Here is a 19,741-nt window from a genome sequence, read left to right on the forward strand (position 1 = left end):
TGCATAAGGCAAAACACCCTGGCAAACTCAGAAATGATGGCCAGTCTTTATGATATAATTGTGATAGGCATGTCCTCTGTTGTGTGTGCCAGATTAATTGGTTTGTGGATCCTGTTCTAAGCGAACAGCTGGCCTCCTTGGTATAACTGCTGTTTTGACTGTGGAGCTATGATAAACTTGCCTCATATTGTAACCTTCTCTCTCTGACTCTCTCTGTCTCTCATCTATGCCGTCAGTATAAAAGTAGTTAATGGCAAAGGACACTCGGAGGCAAATGTTTATAAAATGATACATATTCAGACGTGGAGAAGAAACCAAGCTGCACAATTAAAGTTTATTTGAAGGTCTTGCACAACAGACCTGCTTTCTAAAAGAAATCGGAATGAATGTCTTTGTTTCAGTTCAGACAATACCGGACTCTGTCACCACTTACAAGGATATCGGTCTCTGCCATTCTCCGTCAATGCAACAGAATGTCAAAGCACACATGCCACTTATCAGTGAGGTAAAAAAACAAAGGCCTGAGGTAAAAGAACCTCACAATTAACAATACAGTGGTACCTTGGGTTACATACCCTTCAGGTTACAGACTCCGCTAACCCAGAAATAGTACCTCAGATTAAGAACTTTGCTTCAGGATGAGAACAGAAATCATGCAGTGGCGGCGCAGTGGCAGCAGGAGGCCCCATTAGCTAAAGTGGTGCTTCAGGTTAAGAACAGTTTTTAGTTAAGAACAGACCTCTGGAATGAATTAAGTACTTAACCTGAGGTACCACTGTAAAGTCAAGGGATGGGGAACCTGTTTCAACCTGAGGGCTGCATTTCTCTCACAGATGACCTTTCGGAGGCAGCCCATGGTAGGTGGGTCAATAGATGCAACTCTTATATTCTACAGTAAGTCTACATTCTAGCCACACAGAAGTCAGAAGTTGGTGTGAGGCAGAGCCATTCAAGAGTGGCTGGATCGTCCAGAAGGCTGCATAATTGCCCACTCTCATGTAGTCAATGCGAACACATAACATAACAATTGCTTTAGTGCCGCCCCCCCCGCCCCCCCGTTATTGTAAAATAACTTTCCTAGAAGAGAATTTCCTGCTTCCACTCTGGGCTCTCTCCCTGAAGATGAATAAGGCCTGAACTTTGTACATGTGCAAAATAGAAATCAGGAAGCCACAAAACAAAGAAAACCCCATTAGGCATTTGCACTCCAGGCTACTTGTAATCCCTCTCTTTTTCACTGTGGAATCTTGTGGATGTTTACTGTGTTCAGGAGACTTTATTCCCTAGAAAGGCAGTTGAGGATGGCAGCCTTGGAAGATCATGCCATATAAACTGTCACTTGGGAATTTTGGGGGGGTTGGTGAGAGATTTGAATTATGTTAGCTTCCTATATAGTTGCTTAATATAACAGACTACAAGTCAAATTGGGACAAGTCAATTGGGACGCGGGTGGCGCTGTGGGTTAAACCACAGAGCCTAGGACTTGCCGATCAGAAGGTCGGCGGTTCAAATCCCCGTCTCGGGGTGAACTCCCGTTGCTCGGTCCCTGCTCCTGCCAACCTAGCAGTTCGAAAGTACAACAAAGTGCAAGTAGATAAATAGGTACCGCTCCGGCGGGAAGGTAAACGGCGTTTCCATGCGCTGCTCTGGTTTGCCAGAAGCGGCTTAGTCATGCTCGCCACATGACCCGGAAGCTGTACACCGGCTCCCTCGGCCTATAGAGCGAGATGAGCGCCGCAACCCCAAAGTCGGCCACGACTGGACCTAATGGTCAGGGGTCCCCTTTACCTTTACCTTTACAAGTCAAATATTCTAACAACATAGTGATCAAATGAAGACTAGATGGTACAGTTCATGCCAGATTTCTGCAGAGTTAAAATAAAAACATTTTGATGGCTAGAGATGAGCTGTAGAACACCTCCTGAGCGACCCCACCCCGACGTGAGAAAACCGGGGACGTGCTGAGTCGCTGCCTGCTCGTGCAAGGGGAACCCAACCAGCTGACCCGACCCTTGGCAGGCAGAGAGGAGCACCGTGCTGGGGTGCCTGGTTTGCACCCCTCAAAAGTTGTAAGCCTGGGGCCATGGCTCCCCTCTGACCCTTCATGCTATGCCCCTGGATCCTACTACTTTTATTCATTTTTAAAGTTGGGGAGCAAATTGTGGTGCTTCCACTTGCAGCCTGAACTGGTACAGTCCCTTCTGTTGCCTATGGATTCTTCCAGCTCATTGCAGCCTCTAAGGAGTAGGCTAGGTCTACAGGGGAATATTGCATTGGGGAGATGTGTAAGCTTTAAGTGTGTTTATGTTCACCAACCAAATAAAGTCCTCCAAGTCTGAGAAAGGCGGGAGAGCTATGTCCTTGAGCTGGGATGGCTCTGGGATTGCCCTACCACCCCATGTATTTCCTCCTAAGCCAACAAATAGTATTTTGCATAGTGGAGAGGAACATTTTGGGGGGAGGGGTTACAGCTGGAGAGGGAAGAGTTAACATTTGCTATGGTATAAAGTTTTCAAGCCTAGTATCAGTGGGTGAGGGGAACCTGAGGGCACTATGACATAAAACAGCCTTTCCTGGGTAACCAAATACTCCATGTTAACATTGGACCCATTCAGACATTCGGCCGCAATCATAAATATGTAACTTATTGGGAAACAAATCCCATTGAATGCATGCAGTGGGAATTAACATCTGAATAAAAATGCTGCATACTTATATAGGCAAACAGGTGAGCGCGCCAGCCTCTTCAGTGTTGGAAAGACTGTTCCTCATTCATTGTTTTGCCTGCAATAGGATTGTGCAGTTACTTGGGTGGTAAGAACCATCACATGGTAGAAGAGCAGGCACAATTTTCTCCCCTCCACTGTGCAGATCATGCCCTGATGTGAGGTAGCCATTCCACAAGGATGCCAGATAAAACAGATGCCTGACCCATGCTATGCAATGCTTTCTCTTCCGAAAAGGAGCTGGAAGTTCGCTCAAACTGGGCCTGTTTTCACAATTAGCTATTTGGGTATTATATGTTAGGGTTGCCATACTTCCAAGAGTAAAAACCAGCACACCCCAAAAGCTGTTGAGCTATATTATATGTAAGATTCCCTGTCGTGCAGGGGCACACCAAGTCCACTGCTGACTATTGTAGTGCCTGAGCCAAGCTGTAGAACTGATGGTTCCTGCCCATTTATTTGAGGAAGTATGTGTCTGTAACAAAACACGTACATGTTTGGTTTTTTAATTCCAGTTTGACCGTTGGTAAAAGTACCAGTCTCCAGGCAAAAACAGAAGCCAAGTATGTTTGTAAAAAAAACCAAAAAACCCTCCAGCAATGACTTTGGAGATCTTGATAGCATGGTCAGCGGTCAAATGTTTTCATGCTTCATTTCTCCTGTTCCTCTGACAGGTACATGTGACAATGCTGAAGCTATGAGTGGAATTTTAATGAGGAACTTTGAAGAAGTTGACGGCTCCGCAATCTTTTCTGTGTGGGAATCGGATGATGAAGTTTCTAGCGGCAAAAGCGCTGACGATGCTGATAGTGTCAATCTGTCCACTTCAAATCATTTTATTCGTAAGTAGCAGATGCCAGGCAAGGTGGATCCATGTTCTTTTTTAAAGTAAATTTTTTGGGCAATGTTTTCACTTTGGAATATATATATATATATATATATATATATATATATATATATACACACACACACACACACACACACACACATACACACACACACACACACACACACACTATATATGTGTGTGTGTGTATATATCTATTTCTATATCTATATCTATATCTATATCTATATCTATATCTATATCTATATCTATCTACTTAATTGTTTACATAATCCAGTATAATAGGACAGACAGCCCACCATAGACTTACAGTACAGATTTAAAAGTTATTAACAGAAACTTTCCAGGATTAAAAGTAAGGGGAAATGTCTGTGTGTCTTATGGTACCTCAGGTAGCACACACACCAGCTAGTGGATGTGTATTTCAGGATGCCAGTAACCCTAATTGTTTAACCCTATGCTTCAGAAATTTCACTTAGATGAAAGATTTATACTTTCCCCAAATAGGGTAAAATAAGTACTGCATAAGTACCGGTGCAACAGCATTCATGGTCAAGCTGTCCAAATGTTCCAAAAGAAAGTTCTGGAACCAGAATGGCGGGGGTGTCTGTGGGCTTCCAGATGGTGTTGGGACTTCAGCTCCCATCAGCCTCAGCCTGCATGGCCAACTGTTAATGGGAGTTAATGGGAGTTGTTGTCTACCAACATCTGGAGGGCCACAGGTTCTCTGCTTCTGGCATGGAAAGATGGAACTTGCAGATATCAATACTCTCTCTCTCTCTCTCTCTCTCTCACACACACACACACACACACACACACCCCGCCCCAAAATTTTCTAACACTGGAAATTAACATGTTGCAATGTGTTCCACACCGATTACCATGAGGTCAAGTATTCATTCTGTCATTGGCCCATCTGCTTATTCCTAGTCAACTTTCATTCTGATACAGTGGTACCTCGGGTTACAGACGCTTCAGGTTACAGACGCTTCAGGTTACAGACTTCACTAACCCAGAAATAGTACCTCAGGTTAAGAACTTTGCTTCAGGATGAGAACAGAAATTGCATGGTGGCGGCGCAATGGCAGCAGGAGGCCCCATTAGCTAAAGTGGTACCTCAGGTTAAGAACAGTTTCAGGTTAAGAACGGACCTCCAGGAGGAATTAAGTTCTTAACCTGAGGTACCACTGTATTTGGATCATTGTCGTTAATTCTGCAAATGAGTTAGATAAATTTTAAAGCCTGCAGTTCAAGGAACTGAGCCTTTGGTTAGGCGTATGGCATGCTATATATCCACAAAAGCTTGCTGTGGGATTGTAGAAAATGGGATTAATAAAACTGTAGTATTCCTGCATCCCATTTGGAGGAAGAAAAAATTAGGAACATGTTGTTTTGCTGCACTGCACACAGTCAAGCATGCTGATTGTAACAGCGACTGATATTTTGCGTTTAATACCACAATGCTTTTAGATCTCAGAAACGACTTGGCTTTCCACTTAAATTCACCCAAGCATTTCCAACACAAAACCCCAGGCTAGTGAGTGATTTCCCAGCAGATCTTCCCCATTATGCCATTGCTATGTCACGACTGGCTTTCCAGTTTTTGCAGTTTCCATGACAACCATGATCTTTGATCTGCAAAGAATAATAATGCATCACTAAGAGGTATAAAACATTTTTTGGAACATAAAGTGTGGTTCCCTCAAAGGAATAGATTGCAGACAGCAAGGCACTTATCATTAATCAGTACTATAATTGCAAGAACGCTGTATAAATATGAATTCCTGTTGATGGCAGACAGCAAACCACATCCACTAATTTTCTAGGCTCCACAGAAAAAAAACATTAAAAAAATATGGGAAGCCTTGTTACAGCAGCAACATCATTAACTGGCATTCAGCTACTGCTGTTAGTTGCTGCTGCTACTACTACTACTAACAATAATGAAAGGAAAGCAGGAATAAGGTGCAGGAATAAGGAGAGGCTGAGAAAGATTAAAGAGGCGACTGGGAAGTGTTGACAAGGTGTAGTGGTAGTAGATAAAACAGGTGAGTGTTTGCTGAGTATACGTTTTTGTGTATGTGTATTTATCCAAGTCCATTTATATACTGTTTAACATATACGATGTATGGCAAGTGAAAAACACAAACTTCACAAAAATACACAAGAAAACCATCAATGTGAATGACTAAGAACAGCAAGAAAAAGCACTGGAATTCAGTAAAGCCTAACAACATACAGAAGACGAGAGTTCAGCTTTAATGATGCCTCTCAGGAAGGCCTAGGCCTGCCACCCAATGAATTCTGAGAATTCTGAGATCACTGTGCTTCTCAGGAACCAGGTGAGATTCAGCAAGAGATGGGCAGGTAGAAACCGATTTATTCATAGATATCTTGGCACTACTGCTTTACCAGATCCATCGGAAAGAAATATAATTGTTGGCTCCCAAGCATCATCAAAAACATATTCAAAATTTAACCCATACACTTGAAAATGCATTGAATAATTTAGAATATTGAATAAATTGTAAGAGATTGTGAACTTCACATATTTTATGACCGTTTCATAGCCATTGTGAGAAGGAGAATGTCTTCACACAACTTTTAATTTCTTTAAATTACAAATCTAAAGGAAATGTCACAGCGCGTTCTGAAACATTTAAACAAATTTGTAGTGCAGTAGCTGCCTCAGGCAGCTAACATAAGAACAAGATTGCTGTTGGATCAGACCATAGGCCCATTTAGGCCAGCCTCCTGTTCTAACTGGCCAACCAGCCAATTTTTGGTGTCATGAAAATAGTTGGTTATTTATTATATTTTTATTCACAGAGAAAATGACAGTGGGTTTTATTTTGCCTCTGGCGCCAGAATTAACTTGATCAGCCTTTGATGCTATGTATGGACCATTACTTGCGAGAGGCTTGCAATTTGCTGCTCTGCCCAAGCTAACAAAATTATATTGCATGTAAAGGACAACATTGCTTTATGTGTTTCACAAATTCCTACACGTCTGCCTATATATCCTTCATTGTTTTACCTTCTGCCGTACATTGGGTTACTTTTTTATTATGGATTGCCATTCTTTGACATAGTTTTCAGTTATGTTCTTGTAATATCCTCATGACCACTGCTCCTTGTGCATTTTTCTAATCTATGGGTTGTGCTGAAGAAGATTCCAGCGAAACAGTCAGATTATCCGGGATCACTGTCCGTTGTTATTCACCTACTACTTCGGCACCATGAAAGCCTAAAAAAGGTTTTACCGCTTAGCCCACAGGATAGCATCTATTACTTTGTTTCAACCTTAGACTTATCATACTTCTACGGACTTTCAAAGATTGACAGACGTGTGTTCAATTGATTTCAAATATATTAGAGAATTTACAAGTGCACACATTTTGTTTTTGTTGTATGCGATAAGAATTACCGTGCTATCTAGTATACTGGTCTGCGTGTTGCTTGTATTGTTTGTTGTGTTAAGTTGGCAACACAGGGGTTTGTTGTTCTGTAGTAGTAATGTTCTTGTAAGTAGTGATGCCTCAATGCCAGGTAGGCTTTCGCACATTGTGAGGTGATAAGATATTTATAAACTGATTTTCAGGCAAACATCATTATATTGGTTTACAAAGAAATTACAAATCAATAAGTATCAGTTAAAATGGTATAATATAGCAGAGAAGTCAGCTAGAAGGGTTGGAAAAAAAGAAACCTGTTTCAAAACTACATCTCCCCTCCCCTCGGGGCAACATGATCCCTGAGTAGCTCTGTGATGGTGGGCCATCACATTGGTAGCTGGGGAAAGGAAAGGGCCAACTGAGTTGGAACACCAGGAGCTAGAATGGCTGGCAGTTTTCCAGGCTGTTGCGTCTTCATTCTCTCCTCCCCTAAAGAGAAAGACAGACATTCTGATGTACAGTGGTACCTTGGGTTACAGACGCTTAAGGTTACAGAATCTGCTAACCCAGAAATAATACCTCAGGTTAAGAACTTTGCTTCAGGATGAGAACATAAATCGCACGCCAGTGGCGCGGCAGCTGCGGGAAGCCCCATTAGCTAAAGTGATACCTCAGGTGAAGAACCATTTCAGGTTAAGAATGGACCTCCGGAACAAATTAAGTTCTTAACCAGAGGTACCACTGTATGTCAGTGTGATGCAATAGGTTGCATCAGAACGTCCTTCACAAGACATTGAGGGGGTTGCCTGAGCCAAGAGGGGAAAAATGAACTCTGGAAGTTTTCATAGAGTAGGTTTGAAGACTGGGAGTTTAAAAACATTGCACAACGATGGCTTATTGATCACTGTGGATTTGAAGCCAACAAAGTTTCCTAAAAATATATTTTAGGGTGACGCCTTGGGTGGAAGTTAGAGGTGCAAAGGGAAAGTGCCATGCCAGAACTTATCTGCTTATACAACTGAACAGCTAACAACTGTGGCATAAATATCTATTGTTACTGTAAGTGTAATAGTGAAAAAGTCAAATGTGAGATTGCACCAGAAAGCTTTATTCTGCAGGGTCCCTTTGATAGATAAAACATGTAATGCAGATTTCTATAGATATAAAATTACTCTGCTTCAAGGTGTGTGAGGTTTTTATTTATCTTTTTAGAAACAGTACATTCCTTGGCTGAAGTGCAGAACATTGCTTTTAATTAAATAACAATTAAGGCTGCAATCTTAAGTACACTTACTAGGGAGAGGGAGGGGCTTATTGTTTTGATATTGTTTGTATTTTGTTTTTGTATTTTGTGTTTTTATCTTGTATTTTTATGCTGTGAACAGCCCTGAGATCTACAGATGAAGAGTGGTATACAAATAATAAAAATAAAAATAATAGTAATAATAATAATAATAATAATAATAATAATAATAATAATAATAATAGAAGTAGTCTCATGAGACTAAGTGTAATATACTTCTTAGAAAACTGAAGCTGAGCAAAAATGGCCTCTCAAAATTCTCCATTCTGTATAGTGGCAGTGATACAGGATGGGGAGTTAATTTCATTCATTATTCTCCAGCGGAGGACTGAAATTCGTCAGCAGTTCAGGCAGACCTAAAATAATATTCCCCCCGCCCCCCCAAAAAAAACTTTGTTGGAAAATTATTTTCTGAGCAATTTCAGATAAACCCCAGAGTAAACATGATGAGGATTATGCTGTTGGTAGTTCTAAATTAATACTTGTTACCATTTTCTCTTACTCTTAGGAAGTCAGTGTTCCTGCTCATTGTTTCTAACAGTTCTTAGCCAAGCTACTGCAGCTTTAACTACAGATGGCAGAGAAATTGATGGCCAAGTTTACTAAAAATTTAGTCATGGTTAACTTAGCTGCATTGGTTACCAATGGGTTTCTTTTTCCTTTTTTGTGTCATATTATGGGTTGGGGCTTTTGGATTTTATTTCAGAGACCTGACATGGCTCGAAATTGCTGAGGGATTCCTTCTGTGGACTTTGGTCATGAAAAGGTTTTGGAGCACATTCATTAATTATCTGGAGGGTGGCTTTCTTAATTAAAGGTTTATGCAGAGCTTCTTTGGAATCATGCCTACAGTTGTGCAGAGGGTTTGGCAGAGGAGCTGTGCTGCTTCCTTTCTCTGTCATTATTTGGGTGGTTTGCCCATTATAGAATAAGGGAACAATCCCCCTCAGAAGGGAACAACGGAGCATTATGCTGCTCACATTCTGTGAAGATATGACTGCTCACTGGTGTGTGATTTGTTACCATGACAGTTTAGCCGTGTCAATTTTGTTTTTAGAATGGTTATCTCTTAGCAGCACCCTCCCATTATCATGCTAAGAGTGAACTAGTTAAGTAGCGCTGTTTTGTTTCCTATTAAAACTTACGTACCTGACCTGTGAGTTTTAAATGTTTTTTAAAGTGTGTGTGTTTTGCCCAGGTCTTCTTAGTAGCAGCTTTGCTCTTCTGCCTGATCCTATCCCTAGACCACCACTTCCAAGGCAGGAGGTGCTGAAGGGGGAAAATAATTGATCTCTTAAGGCCGAAGCCTTTACAAACGATATTAAACAGTATTTTTGCATGCAGCCTTTGCCCTCCTTGTCAGAAACCAAGAACTGTCAGTAAGCGATAGACAAATCGGTCAGTTTCAGGTTTTTTTCTGTCTTAAATTCAGTTCCAAACAGTTCCAAATACCCTTGAAAATTCACCAGCATTTTAATACACTTTTGCAAGCAATTTATCCCAATATAATGTATTTTTGTATGCCCTAGTATATGCATTTTATACTCACCTTTCCCTAATATACACACTTTTACTTGGTTGTATTGAAAACTGTGACTTAGATTGAATTGCACCCCCATCCCTACAGGCAACTTTTCATTTTCATCCATAAGGATTATACACCTATACATTCACACTATGAGATACATTCACACTATGAGATGGCAAATTGTTGACGCCATAGTATATGGTAGTGCTTTAGACTATCACCTCCTGTGGATTGTCCTCCTTCAGAAATGTCATCACCAATCACTGCTGTAATGGTATGTTAATCAGTAAGTAAGGGTAATCAGAGGCATTCTTTGATGTCTGGGATGACTTTTGATTGAGTCAGTCTCTCACACTGAAAGCTGCTGGTCTTAGTTTTCTCCTCCTCCTCCTCCTCCTCTTCCTCCTGGTATCACATGGAGGGGCTTAGAGGAAATCTTTGAAAGATGTATAGTTAATTATACAGGTGCAGTGTTGCTCCACATAAAAGGGAGTAATTGCTAGGTGATTATAATTTTACTTCTCATTTTCCCCTGGTCATACAGCAGAAGAGCTTTCCTCCAGTGAACCTTGCAAGCTTTAAAAGGAACAAAAAAACAACACACCAAGAAACAAAGTCTGTAATAAAAGCAGATGTTTCAAAGATAAATCATTATTTTTGGGATGGCTGGGTGTAATATGAAGTTCCAGCTTGCAAGATAATGCTTTAAGCGCCTGTGACTACATGGCAAACATCAGATTCCTTATTTATTTATGCCTAAGTATCAACAATGAAAGATGTAGTAAAGCTGAGACTCAGCTGTTTTATACCACCATGTCATTAAATCCTGCTTCTGCGGTGAGGACAGCTGAACGGGAACCATCACAAGGTCCCTGACCCTGCAGCTGTGAAAATTGATACCATCTCACCTTTTGAATGAAATGGGGCTACAAGGGACACAAATTTATATATGTAAAGAGGCGGGATTATATAGGCATTGGTACTGCAAAAGAGACATTTAAGTAAGCATGTTGTTTGGTGTCAACTTGCTACAGCAGAGGCATAACTTGTATGAAGAAACAAAACGCCTCAAGAACCAACAATATAACCCCGCCCTTCAAAACCACCTGGTGGGTTCACTGAGCAGGAAAGCACCATAGGAAATACAGGTAAATAACCCCTCTCATTTTGTTTATCTCCATGGTTCTGCTTTATGGGGACGGAATTTAGCTCAGATCTATAGCATCTGCCTTGCATGCAAATGGACCTTGGTTCAATCCAGGTAAGACTCAGAGAGACTCCCTGTCTGAAATCCTGGAGAGCCATTGCCACGCAGTGTAAACACTGCTGAGCTAAATGGACCCAAATGCCTGAATCAGTATAAGGCAGTTTCTTGTGTTCCCTTCTGGATTTATTATACTTAAACACAACCCCAAGGCTCATGATCAAATATTTATGATTTATTTATCCCCCCCCCACCCAAATTGCAATAAAAAAATCAAATTAATGGTACCTTAATTTAGAAGGTTGAATAAATTGGCCTTTAATCTACCTATGTGGATGCCTAATTATTCATGCAAATATCCATTTAGCGTATCACTTTGAGTAAAAGCAGGGTTTCTCAAACTTATTTATCAAAGGGCCTTCCTTTCCCTTCCCTTTTCTACCTTCTATACCACACACTCCCATTCTGCATGATGCCAGAATGACACGGGACTTGCCCATGTGGAAATAGCTGCTTTGCTAAAATTGTAATGTGTGATGTCCCTGATTGCCTTGGTTTTACACTGAGCCTTGGGCTTCCCGATCGGAAGGTTGGTGGTTCAAATCCCCACGACGAGGTAAGCTCCCATTGCTCGGTCCCAGCTCCTGCCAACCTAGCAGTTCGAAAGCACGTCAAAGTGCAAGTAGATAAATAGGTACCGCTCTGGCGGGAAGGTAAACGGCGTTTCCGTGCGCTGCTCTGGTTCGCCAGAAGTGGCTTAATCATGCTGGCCACATGACCCGGAAGCTGTACGCTGGCTCCCTTGGCCAGTAAAGTGAGATGAGCACCACAACCCCAGAGTCGTTCACGACTGGACTTAACTGTGAGGGGTCCTTTACCTTTACCTTTTTACACTGTGCGGAAATGTCTGATGAAAGTCTGAATCTGCCCAAGACCCACACGCAACCCTGCATACTTAGTGCGGCCTGTGATCTTATCCATTCTTTCACTGGTTTTAATGTGCATCTCAGGTATGTTCCATGTTCTGTTTACTCTGAGGGAATCCCATTGAAGTAAATGGGTCTGCTCTGGATGAAGAGCATTGTAGTCTCCATCTTTTTGTCTTTTGTTTCTCTGTGCATGGAAAATGGAAGAGGAAAACGATAATCTCTTGGGCTGTCTGATGAAAATGTACAGTAACTCATATAATTTACAAATTATATGAAGAATATCTGTTCCCAAAACTATGATTGGCTTAGTCTAGACTAAAAACTCCACAGGTAAACAAATTATCTCCCCATAAAGTTTAAAATGATTACCGACAACCTAAGATGTGAGACCATATAGACTGTACAGAGGTCGAAGGAAGTCAATTTTTTCTAGTTTCCTTCTGACTTTTTTCTAATCTTTATAATTCTTTTTCTTTTTTTTCTCTTTTGTTTTCTTCTATATGCATAATTTTCTTTGTATTTTTCTTCTTATCAATTATTTTTTACGATATTTGGTAATCTGGTTTTTTTGGTATAACTGTATTTTTTTGGCATGTATATAGAAAATAAATAAAAGCAAACAAGCAAAACAATAGAAAATGCACAGTAACTCAGTGCTTTGGGGGAAAAGTATAGTTGCTCCTTAGCCGGACAAATTCCTGCTTCTTCTAATTCACCCTCAAGTGTATCAACAACTCTTTATTTAGGCTTCCGTACTCGGCCCTCTAATGAGGTCGGAAAGGTCGACCCCAGCTGGCAGGAAAGGTCAGAATAGGTTCTGCTTTCATTCTTTTCCTGGAGGTTGGTATTCAGTGTATGGAGAAGTGCATACAGAGGGTTGATAGGTGTCTGGGCAGCTGAGAGAAGGTTTGCATTGTGCAGCAGAATAACGGCAGGATTTGACAGGTAGCCTTCATTACCCTTTCCTGTAGAACAAAGAATAATTCCTACAGCATTATAGAGGATTACCTGTGGGAAAGGATGTGAACACTTTGAACAGTTTTTAAACTTTTCCAGCTCCCAGAATGCGTTCAAAGTATTATCATGTTGTTATTATAAAAAGTATTATTTGTGTTAAGGTGATTCACTGTCATAAATGCTTCTTGGTTTCCATCTTCATTAGCTCAGTAGGGTAGGCAATGGTTCCTGAGCATAAGAGATGGGAAGTTTGCTCTAAATTTTGTTGTCTGTACCTAAAAAAAATTCCAGATGTCATTGCCTACTTAGAATGGCAGCAAGAAGCCTGCAGTTGTTTGTTTGTTTTTACTATACATTGGCAAGGATCAAAAAACCCACTCAGCAAGTGATAAGCATTTCAAGTTGTGCAGAGAGGGGGAACCTTCAATTTCCCTGTAGCTACAGCCCACTGTGCCTCTGTGATTCTCCTGTCCCTCTAGAGTTCATTTTCACAATAACGTCTGAGTCAGGAGAGGCTATGTATGCTTTGGATCATTGTCTGGGTGCCATAGTGGACTGGATGAGGGCCATTATACTGAGTTTGAACCCTGGAAACAATGGTGGCACTGTTGATGGATGTTCCCATATCTGGGAGATGGGCCAAGTTGCCTGTTCTGGATGGGGTTGGACTCCCTTTTGAAAGAACAAGTTCATAGTTTAAGGTTGGTCCTGGATCATCTTTGTCACTGGAGGTTCAGATAGTTTCAGTGGCTAGGAGTGCCTTTTACCAACTGTGGCTGGTACACAAACTGCAGCCATTCTTGGACAGGGGAAGCCTGGCCACAGTGATTCATGCATTCATAGAATCATAGAATTGGAAGGAACCTCAAGGGTTAACTAGTCCAATGCTCTGCAGTGCAGGTATCTCAACTAAATCATCCATGACAGATGGCCATCCAACCTGTGCTCAGAAACCTCCAGTGAAGAGAGCCCACCAACTCCTGAGGAAGCTGTCTTGTTTACTGCGATGAGTTTGGTCTGGAAGCTGCAACTGGTGCAAAAGGCCAAGGATAAAGCATAAGTTACTTACAGATATAAAAGAAAGAGGCGGTTTTGCCCTCCCAGACCTCAAAATGCCACGCTTAGACGATTGGTGGAAACAGACTACCACCATAATATAACTCTGATGCTAGAAGACTTGTACTGGTTGCCTATATGCTACCAGGACAAATTCAATATATTTTTTATTAATTTACCAGGCCCTTAGCAACTTGGGTCCAGGAAATCTTAGGGGACCACCTGATTCCGTACGTCCCTGCTAAATCACTGAGGTCTTGGGAGAAGTCTGTTAATGATCCCACATGGCTTGGACACACAGCTCACACCCACAAGCAGTTGTATATTTAGTATTATGGGCCCAATTTTATAGAACTCCCTCCCAGCTAAGATTCAACATGTGCCTTCCTGGTGAACTTCTGGCACTTGGTGAAGACCTTTTTATTTCAGCTGCCATTTAAAGTTAGCGCTTTGGTTTTATTATTCATTTTAGCTGGTTTTATCTGTGTTGTTTCTTTTATAACCTCACTATGCACTGCATAGAGACTACGGGGTTAAGAGGTATATGCAATGTTGAAATAAATAATAAGTAAATAAAAAGAAGTGTGTGCAGACAGAACAAATAAGTGACTCCCACTCTGTGCACAAAAGTTCCTTTTGCTGTACCCTGAGCCAAGATCTTAGGCTGTACCAAAAGCTCTACCCTAAGCAAACAGGTAACTCTCCTATAAATAAAATATAAAGTATTAAGGATGCAACACATTTTAAAATTTATCTTTTGTTAGTATAGTTGCTTCCATCTCCCTTGTGCATTCTTCCTCTTTTTATTGGAAACATAAAATACATTTAAAACCATAAGGTATTTGTGACTGGCACATGATTGGAGCTGTTGTATAATGTACATACATTTTCTGCCAGATGCAATTTCCATTCTTGCTCAACAGCTTGGTTAAGGTCAATAGAAAAATCTCTTTCGGCTTCATTAATAAAGGATCCCTTTCCAGAGGGATTTGACAAGGACAGGAGCAAGCTCTGCCATATTATCATTGCTGCAGAGCTCAGGCGTATCTCAGACTCACAATTTTACCGTTCTCATAAATATCAGTAGCACGAGGCGTTAGGGAAGCAGAAGTTTTGTTTAAAAGTTTAGTGCTGAACATGTGTGAGGGAAATGAGGGCTGTGTATACCCCTAATGGCTTGGTCCCACTGTCCCCCGTGCATTGGAGGGTGAAGGTGTGCAGCAAGGAGTCACATTTGGGCATGTGGGCTCTACCATTTAGAACCCAAGTCATGCAAAGTTCTAAATAGTGTGGGGAGCCTACCTAGGAACATAGGAAACTGGCTTACACTGAGTCAGACCATTGGTCTTCTAGCTCTGCATTGTCTTCCAGATGTTGTTGGACTCCAACTCCCATCAGCTCCAGGCAGGAAGACCAATGTTCAAGGGTGCCCGGGAATTGTAGTCCAACAACATCTGAATGGCCACATGTTCCCCAGCCCAGCTCTAAACATCAGGAGAGCGGATTAGAGATCTCCTGTCTAGCATGGAGTTAGATCATGAGTGTGTTGAAAAATGGGCAGTGGGGACAAAGAGAAAGGAATAAATCAAAAGCACATAGTCTCTTCTTGACTGTCAGTGGGACCTAAGTATCGATCAGAAGTTGAAGGGGAACATTGTGTGTCCCCCCCCCCCCCCATGTTCCAGACTGCAACGTGAGAATTAGCTTGATGGGAAGGATGAATAAAGGAAGGATATTGCCACACTTCCCAAAGCAGTTCTTGTGATCAGTATATAAAATTTACCCATTTTGCAACTCTTAGGACAGGGGTCAGCAACCTTTTTCAGTCATGGGCCCGTCCACCGTCCCTCAGACCATGTGGGGGGGCCAGACTATATTTTGAAAAAATAATAATGAGTTAATTCCTATGCCCCACAAATAACCCAGAGATGCATTTTAAATAAAAGAACACATTATACTCATGTAAAAACATGCTGATTCCTGGACCGCCCGCGGGCCGGATTGAGAAGGCGATTGGGCCGCATCCGGCCCCCGGGCCTTAGTTTGCCTACCCCTGTCTTAGGAGTTATCAAATGGTCATGGGGCCCAAGTCATCACCCACAACATTTTACAATCATTCATTTGTGATGAGGGCACACAAGCAATGTACTAAATAAGAGCATGTATAGATTGATGTGGGCAAGTGAAACATGGATAATATTATTGAAGGAAAATGTAGTTCAGCTAAGCATCTGAGAGGGTATTATGTACATTTGTGAGTTAAACACAGTACTTCTGAGAGCATAGTATGTTCTTTTCAGCTTTGAACAACAGCTTTATAGCTAGCTATGTGGGAGAAAAGCTGGCAGGCAGAGATGTAATGGTACTATTCATTTGTTTCTAGTATAATAGGATCTGAAACCACACCTGAAAGAGTAGATTTTAACTACAGTTGATGTAAAAAGAAAAAGAAAAAAGCCTGTGATTCAGTTTGCCCAGAACCAAGGATGGGAATCCCATGGCTCTCCATATGTTGCTGGACTCCAACTTCCATCAGCCCTGGCTGGCCTGGCCATTGGTCAAGGATGATGGGAGCTGTACTCCAACAACGATAACAACTAGGGAGCCACAGGTTCCCCACCTCAGCTTGTGACATATATCAATAGGTAACATGTTTCCTTACAACATTATCAAACACACACATATACCCCCCTCCCCGCAACCACTCAGTAAATATTTGGAATTCAGATTATAATTAAAAGTAAATTGTTGTTTCATTTTCATTATGGGTGTTATCTTTAGTAGCTCTAAAACCAATTCCTTGTCTGTGTAATAATCTCTCAACAGAAACCCAAACAAATATTTGAGATGTGCAGGAACCCACTGAAGAAATGTTCATGTTCTGAATCTGTTTTTTTTTTTGTTCCCCTTGAAACTCCTCAGATGTTTCACCTCAGGAAATATCGCCACCTCCCCAAATTTGCTTTAGGCATACATCTGTTGTCAACTCTGATGCTGATAAAAGAGCAGTTTTGTTGTGTATGTGTAGGAGGAACCCGTAGACATTTACAAATCTTACATAAGTTTCCCGTTTCCTATCACACTGCAAGTGTCCAAAAGAGAGAATGTGTTGATGAAATGTTGACAAAGGATATAATACAACTCCTGGTGCTAGGAATAATGGCACTGCTTAAGTCTCCTACTGGGTACAGGAGTCTGAGAATGTGTTGTTGGCCTAACTTGCTTTATTGAGTGAAACTGCGAATGGAATTGGTAACATCTTATTTTTATTACCTTGGCATTTCTCCCTGTATGCTTCCTCCCTCACCCTCCCAGATAAGAGGCAAAGGAACTTTGATTTTCTTTCTTCAAGAAACCTTCCTTTTTGTGTCAAAGCGAGAAACAGAAAAGTGCTCTGAGTAAAATAATAATAAATAATTGTACTGCAAACCTCAAACCACTTAAGTCTTTCAATGGGGCAATTCCCAAATAAATGATCTGAAAATAGCAGCCTTAAAGACATTTATCGCGTTTGGTTTTTGTGTTGTGAATTGTCACTCTGAACTAGCAATCTCTCACACGGATTGGAAAGCCCATTCATGGCGAAGCTCTATCTATACTTCAGGGCACACATGGAGCTCTAGATCTAGGGGTATGTTTTTAATTTAAAAATTAGATAAATTGAAAGTGCTTAATATACTGAAATTCCCTTAATGGTAAATCAGTGTCAAGTCATAAACAATCATACTATTTTAATTCTATCACTGCACAAGTTTTTAAAAAGCATAGACTTCAGCATTCTAGTGTCCTTTAGCGTGGCATCTGTGGTAAAGAATACAAAGAAGGTCTAATGATACCTGGGATTTTCAGGTACAAATTCAACTGCACTCTTCTAGCAGGGTATTAGTTTTGTTAAAGCTAATAGTACTTGGCTTACCTGAGTATCCGTGTGTAAATTGCAGCAGGCAGGATTATCTTTTGACTGGGATCTAAGAGTTTCATCAAAGACAGCTTGGCCACAATGTGCTATACACATGGTTATATGGCAGAGCATAACAGTATGTTAAGTCCAGGTAGGGGGAAAATTGCTGGATCCTGAAGCTATCTCAAATGCAGGATATACAATTAGGGAGCGCAAACACTTTATGTATTTGGGGGGAAGTAAACATTTAGGCATCTCCATTGGGAAGGCCACTGAGTAGCAAAAAGCTGTTGAAAAACAAATGAGTTGCTTTGTCTCCAAGCCCAGTTGCTCAGCTGAATAAGCGGAAGTAGTATATCGTTGTCCACATTGAATCAATTGTAAGAGTAGGACAGGTTGGCACTCTGCCTTGTTCATAAAACACTGCTTGCCTAACAGTTGGTGAGGAGCTTGTTTCTTCCATAGAAACTTGCTACGTTTCCTTAGGAAGGGCCTTATTACACATTTAAGAAATAGGGTCATGGAGGAGGAAAGAGAACCAATCCAGCAAACAGGAGCACCGTGCTGCAGAGAAATATGTGGACATCTTGCTGAATTTGACAAACGACTTGGTTTCTTTGTTTTAATCCTGTAAACTGATACATGCTAGAACCTTTTGCCATTTTCCTTCTTATCAAAGAAATTGGCTCCTCCTGAGGCCCCGTTGAGGTTCCTTATCACTTGTGCATCGTGACAATGCACAAACGAGTCCCTTAACTGTTACCCTTTGCAGCGGCTTTGGTACAATAGAAGAATGTAGCAAAGCTTCCGTAAAGGGCTGATGTGCCAAGATGAAATATGGTATGCAGCAGATGGGGGCATTATGCCCTAATTATTTTGTGCAGTAGTGACATAGCTAAAACAATGAATCCGCTGTGACTCAATAAAAACAGTGCATGGAACTGCCTCTCCTGACAGGCAGCATTTACCACTATTTTCAATATAGAGTGTGTGTGTGTGCGTGTGCGCACGTATATGTGCAACTAGGCAAAGGGCTATAGTGCAGTGATGGAACATCTGCTTTGCATCTGGAAGATTCCAGGTTCAATCCCTGGCATTTACAAGTATGGTTTCCAAACCCTGGCAAACCACTGCCTGTAAGTGTAAATAGCACTGAGCTAGATGGACCAATGGGATGCAGATGGTGCTGTAGTTTAAACCACAGAGCCTAGGGCTTGCTGATCAGAAGGTCGGTGGTTCGAATCCCCGCGACGGGGTGAGCTCCCATTGTTTGGTCCCAGCTCTTGCCAACCTAGCAGTTCGAAAGCACGTCAAAGTGCAAGTAGATAAATAGGTACCGCTCCAGCAGGACAGTAAACGGCATTTCCATGCGCTGCTCTGGTTTCGCCAGTCATGCTGGCCACATGACCCGGAAAAACTTTCTGCGGACAAATGCCAGCTCCCTCGGCCAGTAAAGCGAGATGAGCGCCGCATCCCCAGAGTCTTTCGCGACTGGACTGGACTTAACTGTCAGGGGTCCTTTACATTTAGATGGACCAATAGTCTGATTTGGCATAAGGTACCTTCGCATGGTCCTATGCTTTTCACATCCAATTAAATAAATGGTAAGTGGCAGGGACACTGTTTGAGAAAGTTGTGTAGGAAGGGACTTGCCAGTTTTTGTCACAATAAATGTGTCTTAGTTTCGCATTTGTTGTGTGCGGTTTCCAAGTTGTATTTTTATGGCAATAATATTGCACTTCACAAGCATTCCCTGTGCAATATTTTGTGCCTGAAAAAGAAGTGATATTCACATTCATTGTGACTGTGATTTACCAGTAGAAAGGGGTTACATGAATATTCTGAGATTTGCTTATTATATCTTGCTTATGATGTAACCAGTGTCAGAACTCACT

The 19,741-nt window shown here is 41.5% G+C and overlaps 1 protein-coding gene across 3 annotated transcripts in view; it reads left to right on the forward strand.

The window, feature by feature from the left end:
- Nucleotides 1-19,741, forward strand: part of CSRNP3 (cysteine and serine rich nuclear protein 3) — a 96,916-nt gene that overhangs the window by 12,854 nt on the left and 64,321 nt on the right. For all 3 annotated transcript variants that reach the window (XR_008332768.1, XM_053408652.1, XM_053408665.1), the window contains exon 2: nucleotides 3,401-3,568. Coding sequence is in view for 2 of the 3 variants with exons in the window: in XM_053408652.1 (XP_053264627.1) it covers nucleotides 3,424-3,568 (145 nt within the window). In the remaining variant the exon portion in view is untranslated. The remainder of the gene's footprint in view (nucleotides 1-3,400; nucleotides 3,569-19,741) is intronic.

The sequence above is a fragment of the Podarcis raffonei genome, chromosome 1, assembly GCF_027172205.1.
Source record: "Podarcis raffonei isolate rPodRaf1 chromosome 1, rPodRaf1.pri, whole genome shotgun sequence".
NCBI lineage: Eukaryota > Metazoa > Chordata > Lepidosauria > Squamata > Lacertidae > Podarcis > Podarcis raffonei.